The following is a 10480-nucleotide window of genomic DNA, read 5'->3' as shown; positions in this document are numbered from 1 at the left end:
GATTTCGCAAAATCTCGATGTTTATTTATCATATTTATTAACAACCGTCGTAGGACCATACTTTAGAAAATTATTAACAATGTCCTAGTATAAATAATGGCATAAAATATCATTTCGTTGAAATATTCCTTGTTCGCGAAGGAATTTTTCGCTGAGATCCAACTGACATTTTCAAGGCTACAGGTATCGATTATCGATTCACAAGTCTTCATCGCGATGATTTTTCTATTTAAAAAAGCGATTAATTGAATTTCGGCACTTTTATGTAAAAAACACAACTTCTACGCGTATTGTGTAAATTATAAGAATTAAACAAATATTAACTTAATGCATTTAATGAACAATTGTTACTTTCCATGCTTAAAAACTTTACGAAACACGTTTTAACATCGAGTCTCGATCAAAATCAATTTCTATAAGTTTCTTAATTAATTGCAATACATAAATAAGATGCACATTGTTCGATTAATATACGAACATGCATAAATGTTAGTAACAATCGCGAAAATGAACATACATTCACCGAAACCGTTCGCCTTCGCAGATTTTGCAATATCTTGACGTTTATTTATCATATTTATTAACAATTGTTACAGGACCATAGTTTAAACAATTACTGACAATATCCTAGTATAAATAATGGCTTAAAATATCACTTCGTTGAAGTATTCTTCGTTCGTGATCAAAGTTTTCATTGAAATCCAACTGACATTCTCAAGGCTTGTTGAAATATTCGATTAGATTGAACAAAGACAATCGAAGTAACGGTGAGTGACCTTGTGGTGGGTATATAAGGAGCCCCCGGTTGTTTAAAATTTCATTGTTCCTGGAGCCTCCGAGGTGGACGGATCTCTTCGTTTTAGGTTTATGGAAGGGGGACCCCCCACCTTGGTAACCGGTACTGGCCGCCGGTAGGCGGTGGTCAGTACTGGCGACCATTCTCTCAAACCTTTCTTTTTTTTTTTTAATTGTTTCATTGTCTAATTCATTTCATTTGTTCTCTGATTTTAATTTCTACTTGTTTTTCCATGTTTATTTTTTTCCACTAACTGACTTCATTTTTATTTCCTATCATGCCTTGACTTTAGGTTTCTCTTAGATTTTTCTCGTCGCATCCGGCGATCTTTAGGAGGATCTTTGGGATCTCGTGGGATTTTTGGTTAAGCTTAGACTAAGTTAGTTTTAAGGTCACCATGTACGAATATCTGTGATCTGCCGAGCAATTATCCAATTTTTAGCTTCTTTTTGCTCGCTTGCTCGTTTCTCAGTCCGGCCACCTCTGCTTGTTGCATGAGCAAGTGACCGGCCGTGAAGGTGGACCGAACGCTCGATCGTCGTTTCTTCTGGTGCGTCCGCTTCGAGAGAGAACATGCTGCGAACACAGGGGCAGGTGTTCGCACCGGTCCCTGCGGAAGCCCCTGTGCCACAAGACCCTCTCTTCGTCATCCTCCGTGAGTCAGGTCCACGCTCTGCGTGGCTCCTGACTGCGGAGTTGAGAGAAACGGGGCACTCCACGGAGTGGACGGGCGTCGTGCATTTCCTTGAGAATCGGGCCCACTAAGGGGAAACGGGACCGACCTAGTAGGATCAACTACACGGTTCGCGTCGCGTCTTTCCCAATTTTGCCTCATTTTTCCACAATGTAATTGCTCGGCAGAATTAAACGAGAAGATCGAAGGAACATTGATTCCTTCTATCTCTGCAGTTAGAATAAGTTAGTTTTAAGGCTGTGATCTGCCAAGCAATTATCCAATCTTTAGCTTAATTTTGCTCGCTTCCTCGTTCCTCAGTCCGGTCACCACTGCTTTTTGTACAAGCAAGTGGCCGGCCGTGTAGGTGGTCCGAACGGTCTATCGCCGTCTCTTCCGGTGTGTCTGCTTCCAGAGGGGACATGTTGCGAGCACAGGAGCAGGCATTTTTGCCGGTCCCTGCGAAAGCCGCCAAAATAAGACCCTCTCGTCGTAAAGATGGAGAAACGGGGCACTCCTCTAGGGGAGTGGATGGCGTCGCTCGTTTTCTCTGGAATCGGACACACTGAAGAGAAACGGGATAGACCTAGTAGGATCAACCGCACGGTTCGTGTCGCGTCTTTCCCAATTTTGTCTCATTTTTCCATAATGTAATTGCTTGGCAGAACTAAACGAGGAGATCGAAGGAACATTGTTTTCTTCTATCTCTGGAGTTTAGTAATTTCATTTGTACCGCGTATCGAGGGAGATCGATGGAACTTTGATTCCATCTATCTCTCTCCGGGTCTCCGCTCGCAGCAACCTCCACGCGGTGAGACCTGGTAATCGGTATTACTCGCGACGAACAATAATTTTTCGTCGCGAGTAGTACCGAGCTAATTGGCTGCGAATTTAGAATAGTTAGTACATAAGAAACAATTGAATACTTTAAGAAACAACATTTTTATAATGCGTATGAAGGTTTGAGTATGTTAATGAAACGAAAGAATGCAATTGTATCTCCGATGTAACGATGTGTTTGAATAAATTCATTTCGAGCAACAACAGAAGCTTTCTTTTTGCCTATTATTTGCTTCCATTTCCTTAACCCGATCCTCTGCTGAAAATACCGAAAATAATACCTCAGCTATCATGTTCTCCTGATATAAAAATTCTCATGTTAAAAGGTTTTGTCTTCTTAAAGGATGACTATACATTATTTATTGGTCTTCATTGTTTATTGGATACATTGATTGAATAATTGTTTAATTCTTGTGATTTGGACCGTACATATAGTTGTGCTACGTGTTGGAGAATAGCATCCTGTGTATACCTCTGAACGCGATATTGATGCGTATTTTTTTGTGAAAAATTTATATCTATTCAGCTACATTCGAATATGCGTTCGAAAAGTACCTATTACTCCATCTAGCGTTATGCGACCGAACTATTTCTCGACAAACTTAGGCGTTTTGCCGTAGATGGAGCCACATGTACTTTTTTCGGATTTAAAAATTTTGAACAAATTAAATTATTTTTAGAATTTGTGCTTTTGCAAGCAATTATGAATCAAAAATTAATTTATTATGCTTAAATCATACTCCTACAGCAATCATTATCTCATTATTTAAGAAAAATTTATAATTTTTGACTCTTACGTTGTAACAAGCTTTTTAAGTACAACTATTCAAGCAAAATTTATTCTTGATTATTAAAAGAAAATTACATTTTAACTTTTATTTTGCAGTACACGTTCTAAGTACAAATGTACTCTATTTAAAGCAATAAGAACAAATGTTTGAAATATAATTTGAATCTATCTAGGATATCCTTTCAAGAGCTTTCGAAAATACCAATGTATTTTTTTTAATTAAAGTGTCGCTACATCGATACCATAAAGAATTAAACAAATAGAAAAAGAATACACATTAGAGATACAATTTCGGGAAATCATTGCAACTGATAAAGTAACATTCTTACATGTATATTTTTCGTTTCATTTTGGAGTTTAAGGTCAACTTGAAGTTACGTTATTATGCAGAAGATAGAAATGTTTGTATTTTTACTAAAAAAAAAAGAACATTGGTAACTTTGAAAACATAATAATATAATAATATGCATAGGTTAATGTACAATTTATGTGTCTTGTTGTTATTATTAAAAAATAATATAAAAATCCAAGCATATATATAAGTCATGATGAGTTTCAATGTATAAAATGCGATAAAGAAAGTTTTTGAAATAGTTTATTGAATTTTGAACTTCATTTAATGCACGACAATCCTCTGCATCATTCTATTTTGTGTTTTTAGATAATTCCGTACCCTTTCATAGACAAAATCATCTTTTCATTAAATTCGTTTTTACAGGTGAGTATAATTAATAATATTATAAGTTAATGTATCACATGTTTTGAGAATAATTAATCATATATAATACGATTTTTTTTAATCTTCGTAATGTTATACCAAAAATGAGAATAATTTCAAAAGTTTCGAAATATCTTTTTACTCGAAATATTATTCGATGGACTAAAAGAAATTTATATTTTAAAGGTAAAAGATTAAAAATCGACAAAATGAATCTTCCTATGGTAAAAGCAGATTTGCTTATGGCAACATCAGAATTTGCCAATGTTTTATTAATAGGTAAACGAACGATATTAAAATTAGCAGATAATGTACGGCAATATGAAAATGAATATCAAAGTTTAAGAAAGACAAATCATACAAAACTGAACAAGAAAAACTTGAAGAATAATAGTAATCAAAAAATAAATCTTGATGAACAGATAAAATTATTTACGAGTGATTTGAGGAAACACTTAAAAGCATTTGAAACTTTTAGCAGAGTAAGTTTACAAACTGTAAACTTAAAGAAAATAAATACTTAAGAAAGATATTAATTACATTAACTAATTAGTGTAAAGTAGTTATCATATAATTCACATTATCTTTTACATCTGTAATCAGTGATAATAGTCTTATTAATTATTCAAGTTATATTTTTAAATTTGGTAATAATTATTATTAAAATTATTGATATCATGCATATTAAATATGTATATGCATTCTGCGATCAAATTTTTAAATAGAATTACATTTCAATAGTTTCATAACTGTTTCATTGTGCATATTTAATACAAAAATGATATCGTATTTAATGGAAAAATATACTTTGATCAATTCATGAACAAATAAATTAAATAAACCTGATCATTTTAGAAAAATACCTTTCTAATAAATACCTTTTATTCATACTTGATATTTTATCGAAAGGCTACATCACGCAAGACATTCTTCCTATTTAATGATTATACACACATTTTTCGATTACCAATGAAAATTCATGACGATCATTATAAGTTACCAATATATGACATTACATTTCCAAAACGCGAAGAAAATGAGTTATCCCATATGGTGCATACATCAAAAAAAAATAATGGTGTAATTAAGACCAGTAAATACAAACAAAAACGATTAAATGTTTGTGGATAAGTAAGTAATGAAAAATATGAAGAATATATTTAATGCAAATTTAATAATCATTTATCGATTTAATTTATTGAAATAATTTGATACAACTATTTTATTTGCAATATTGTAATATTAGGTGTTTCATTCAAATAAATAAACCGAATAATGTACGTTCATAAATTGTTTTCAAATACGAATACTCTTGATTTAGTTAGCCTTGGACCGAGGACCTGGATCATTTACTTTTGTATGTTCTATAATAAAGTCTCACATTCCTTTGTCGCTTATTTTTACGCCACATTTTGTATTATTTTAACCTTATTGTTTTAATCTTTTCCTTGCAAACGTTATACATCGTGTAATATTCATTAATTGCGTAAAAAAACAAGTGGAACATCGAATAAAATGTGGCACTTGGAGTTATATGTGAATCGTAAAAATGATTTTCTTTGGATTATACAATAGACTTTTCCTATCCACTATTAATAATTTTAATGTTTTTTTCCTATTGAAAAAGAGAACGTAATAATATTGTCTGTCTAAAACATTTATTTTTAATTATTGCTACGTGTGACAAAATTCATCGCAGTATATGCAACGGTAATAAAGAAACATTAAAATATTTTAGTAATAATAAATAAATATGGGAAAGGTTAAAAAAAGATTCACATCAGTGGGATTTGAATTTGGGTTAAAAGTTGATAGGCAACTATTTACATTGCAACCATCTTGGTAGGACAATATGGTTACTATCACATGACTAGATGAAACAGTTCTGAGTTCTGAGCCTCTGTTAGCAGCAATGCACTCAATGTGGCACTAGTTTATGTTACATAATACAATACAAAACTATAGTTACATATTTAACTGATTAATAGAACTTACAAAAGGCAATGAATTTTTTCATAAGCAATAAGTATACAAATTAAATGATTTAAAAATTGTTAACCAACATTTCTTTAAATGATAATATATATTATATTATATGATTAATATCTTGAGAGTTCAGCTTATGTTTCATTACCAGGTGACCTCAGAGTTAATGCCTTGTAAATTAAATTTTTTAAATAATTTTAGTAGTTGTAAGATTTACTTCAAGTAATTATGGTATTTCTAAACAATTGTTCATCTACATTCTTGATGAACAATGATTTCTCTTAAAGTACCTTAGATTCAGAATTAACTAGAGTTACTAATGTTTTGAAACAACTTCCAATTTAGGCACCTTTTCCAAACTCAAATTATACGAATTAAAAGTAAATAAAACCACAATGTTCAAGTTTAAAGTAATATGTATTGAACAAGATATAATAACATTTTGTTACATGACAATATTATTGCACAAAATACTTGTCAGGCCTAAGCACAGCCATTTTAAAAATTTACTTTTCTTGCTTTTAAACTAGAAAGATCATCAATAATTTTATCAATTTATATGGATAACTGTATTCAGATATTTTAATCGTATCTTCTTTCTTAATTTTCTTAAATTTTTAATTTTGTTGAAGAGCTCTGATGCCATGCACCATTTGCTTCCATGTAAAATCAGCTCTGCTTTGACCATTTACTAATTAAAAATAGTTTCAATGATTATTAAAGTGCAAAAATGAAAAGTATTATTTTTTTTCTTCTTATGAATGGTTGTGCAAACAAAAACACGAGATGTAAATCATTTTCTATGGATTCTATTAACTAGTTAAGTTTGTACCCATAATTTTAAAACACATTGTGCAATAAGATATATAAGAAACAATAATAATCCAAAGATTATTGTTGAATTCTCTATTTATACTGAACTGAAAGGATGTACATGGCAATGAATATTGAAGTAAACAAAAATTTACCTTCAGTTGGAAACAAACTCACTAGTTTTCTTGTTTAAAGAGAATAATATAATATTGTATAATATTATAGAATAAAAGAATATAACAAAAAATATAATTCATATATTAATTAAATAGTCAGTACCTAATTGCTTAATAATCTTTTAAAACCTTACAAATATGTTTGTTTGATACTACAGACTATTTGTCATTGAAATATAATACATTCCTATAAAAATGGTTAATTTTATATATTGTTGACCATTCATTCATAAAAACTTATTTAAGATCAAAGGAAAGATATTTGTATTAATTTATAACAAAATTTTCGTAACAAAAAGAATTATTCTAAATTGTCAAAATATATTCATTGTAAAAACATATTTGTAAGGTCGAAAACAAGTAAACAAGATTGATTAAATCTTCTTTTGAACTTTTATTATTATTACAATAATATTAAACTTTTTATTAATATAATTAAACTCTTATTTAAACGACAAAATGATAATTTTTTAATATTTTTATTACAATTGAGCATATGTTTAGTTGGCAAAATAATTAGAAAATTTTTAATAAATTTTTGATTAACCAATGACAGAGACAAATAATAAAACTGATAATGATAACAAATATTAAGAAATTTAAGGTAAAATTGAAACCGATGGAAACTTAAAACAATTACTTGAAACTGAATTAAGAAAATATGAAAGTTTTAGTATTTCTAGTAATACTAACTTAATCGAATGATTATATTCTATCACTAATTTAAAAAATAATTAATAGTATCTAACAATAGTATTGTACAATATTATTTTGTGTTGAATAATTATTTGATCAACAAAATAATTCCAAATGTTCTACAAATTTATAAACTGAATATATTAAAATGCTGTTCCAAAGTGTTCACAGTGCTTCTTTTATATCAATTTTCGAATTAAGCACTAACGCTACTTATTTTTTGTACGATTTTGTACAATGGCTCTTAGACATTCAAGAATGCTGAAAAATTTCTGTTTCCCTTGATTTTCAGCAAATAAATGTCTTTTGGTTTCTTGGGAATAAATATTTATATAGAATTCGATTGTGTGGAGAAAGTAAGTTTTTATCAGAACCAAACTGGAATCAAACCGTTGGTCAATGATGAAGTCCTCCAACTTTTAGTTTCTTTGATTGACGTATAGTCCTACTTGCTTCACTATCTGACGACTCAGATTCTGTATCATTGTACCCTGACATTGGTACACCTTCTGACTTTGTGACTTCACAAGTTTCTGCTGCAAAATTGCCCGTTATCTTTGCTTTTTCAAGTGCTCGAACTACAAATAATACATTGTGAGGTGATACAAAAATCATATTGTTATATTTTAGCAAAAGTTTAGAGTAAACTTGACTGATTCTGAACCCTTTCACTGTTTATTAAATGACAAATTATAGTAAAGACTATTTTTTGATGATTTTAATTACCTTTATTTGTTATAAAAATTTTAAACATTATGTTTCATCTCTGTTGTTTAAACTTCTTCTCATCTAACTGATAATAAATATTCCTTATATGGTAGACTTTTAAATACAAAAATTTGCAGTCCAATATTGTAGTCCTAATGATAATATCTTGTTTTTCCCTATATTTTCTAATTTAAGAAAGTGTTCGCGTATAATTACAATAGATGAATGTATCTTCATCGATAGATTTCAAAATTAAAATTATACTCTCTTCAGGGCTAATCTATTACGAATTAACACATATGAACTAAATAGTTAATACTTTTTAATACTTGCTTAATGCTGATTTCAATACCTGTTTATATATTTTACAAACAAAACAGCAAAAGGGTTAATCAGTTTTAACCACAAAAATTAATTTTTCTGTATTCTTTATTCATAACTCACAAAGAAAGTTGATGTATAGTTTCATTCCCATATGTCAAAGTTAAGCATTAATTAACAAATGAATTAATTAAGTGATGTGATTAAAAATTTGCTTATCAGAATTAATCATGATGAATAATATAATAGTTGATCATTAAAATTAATTGCTCCTGCAATCAGCATTAATTATATTAACAGTTAATCTTTAGTGAACTTGAGCTAAAAAAATTAAAAATTTCTTTTTTATGTATTAAAAGACTTGATTTATTCAAGAATATATTTTTACATTATGATTTGCAAATAGAAGCTTACCAAGATAAAACTTTACTCATTAACTATATAAAAATGTACCAAATTCTGCTGAATAATGCATTTCAATTATCTAACGTACAATCAAACATATTTTGTAGCTTTATTACTTTTTCAAATTTCAATATAATTTCCAAAAATATATTCTTAAATAGTTTGACTTTTTAAAATATGTATAAAAGAAATTTTGATTCTTTTAACACCAATGAAAATTAACCTACAATGGAAATTAGATTAGCATAATAGTAAGATTAGTGATTATTAATTTTAATTGTAATCATCAATCATTACTTCGATTACAATTTTCCAAAAAATATATATGTATAATGCATAGTGTAAAATATGACAAGAACACATGGGAATGAAAATTTTTATACTGAGAATAAAAACATACAATTGTGTAAAATATATATTACACAAATGATATCTATTAGTACCATGATTAATATTATTATTTTAAGTGTAACGATACATAATTATATACATACCACTATTTAAATATTTTCTTTGTCAGTTATATTTTGGGTATCTAATCTAATTAAAATCAAATTTTAAATTATTCTAAGTTAATAAAAATAATATGAGACCAGTATTTACTTTGAGACTCCAAGAGATTGTTTTGTCGTTTCAAGTCATCAATGTCTTGTTGATGTGAAGAATTCTTGCGGCGCATGAATTGTATATATTCGGCAGCTTTTTTGAGTATTTGTGCTCTACTTGCAACTTTTTCACCTTGCAATGCTGGTACAGAATCTCTAAGACTTGAGAAACTATCCTTAATATGATCTCTACGTTTACGTTCCAATGCATTATGATGTGCACGTTTTTCTGCCTGAAAATATACACTCAACTTTTTTAAATAATAACATTAAATTATATTACATATAAACAACAATCAAAAATCAAATTAAATTTTCACTCTTATATGAATATTAATTTAAGCCAATTTTATTCTCATCGGTTTTAACTTTGACTTTGATTTATAATTTTGTTAGACATATCTTTTAAATATGCTGTGAAGATTACATTTATTGTATACTATCAACATTGGGTAAATGCTTTAATTACATTAGAAACAATACATGACAAATTATTTGGAAGAAAAATATTACTCCCATTAGTTTATAGTTGTTTAGTAAACATCAAGCTAACCTCAAAAATATGTAAACTTTACATTTTATCGATCAATTCTGCTTCTACAGTTCATCGATTAACAAACGGAAAACAGGAAATAGATTAAAAAACCAATAGAAACAAAAGAAAACAATGAACTCACTTGAGAATAATATTGCGTATTATTCGAATGCCTCTGTCTAGAGTCGGAATCGTCACCTTCCTGAAAAACGACGTCTTTAATAAGACTAATTTAAAAGGGTACTTTTAAGGACTTACATCGCTCTCGACGTCAATTTCTCGTTCATCGTCACTCATTATAATTTCCTCAGTTGACGGAGTAATTGGTAAACAAAAAGATTTTATCGAATGCTTAGATTATGTTTGCATCCATCAGATAGACAATACTAAGTGTATGTATACATAATGCACATCCAGC

At 29.3% G+C, this 10480-nt stretch overlaps 1 protein-coding gene across 1 annotated transcript; it reads right to left on the bottom strand.

Moving 5' to 3' along the window:
* Window positions 1-7336: 7336 nt before the first annotated feature.
* On the bottom strand, window positions 7337-10480 carry Max (MYC associated factor X). The gene is made up of 4 exons (XM_076324114.1): window positions 10321-10480; window positions 10205-10264; window positions 9526-9760; window positions 7337-8066 (listed from the first exon to the last, which is right to left on the bottom strand). The coding sequence occupies exons 1-4, from the start codon at window positions 10357-10359 to the stop codon at window positions 7885-7887; spliced, it is 516 nt and encodes a 171-aa protein (XP_076180229.1). The 5' UTR covers window positions 10360-10480; the 3' UTR covers window positions 7337-7884.

This window comes from Ptiloglossa arizonensis, chromosome 12 (assembly GCF_051014685.1).
Source record: "Ptiloglossa arizonensis isolate GNS036 chromosome 12, iyPtiAriz1_principal, whole genome shotgun sequence".
Lineage (NCBI taxonomy): Eukaryota > Metazoa > Arthropoda > Insecta > Hymenoptera > Colletidae > Ptiloglossa > Ptiloglossa arizonensis.
This window is presented reverse-complemented; position numbering and strand designations above follow the sequence as displayed.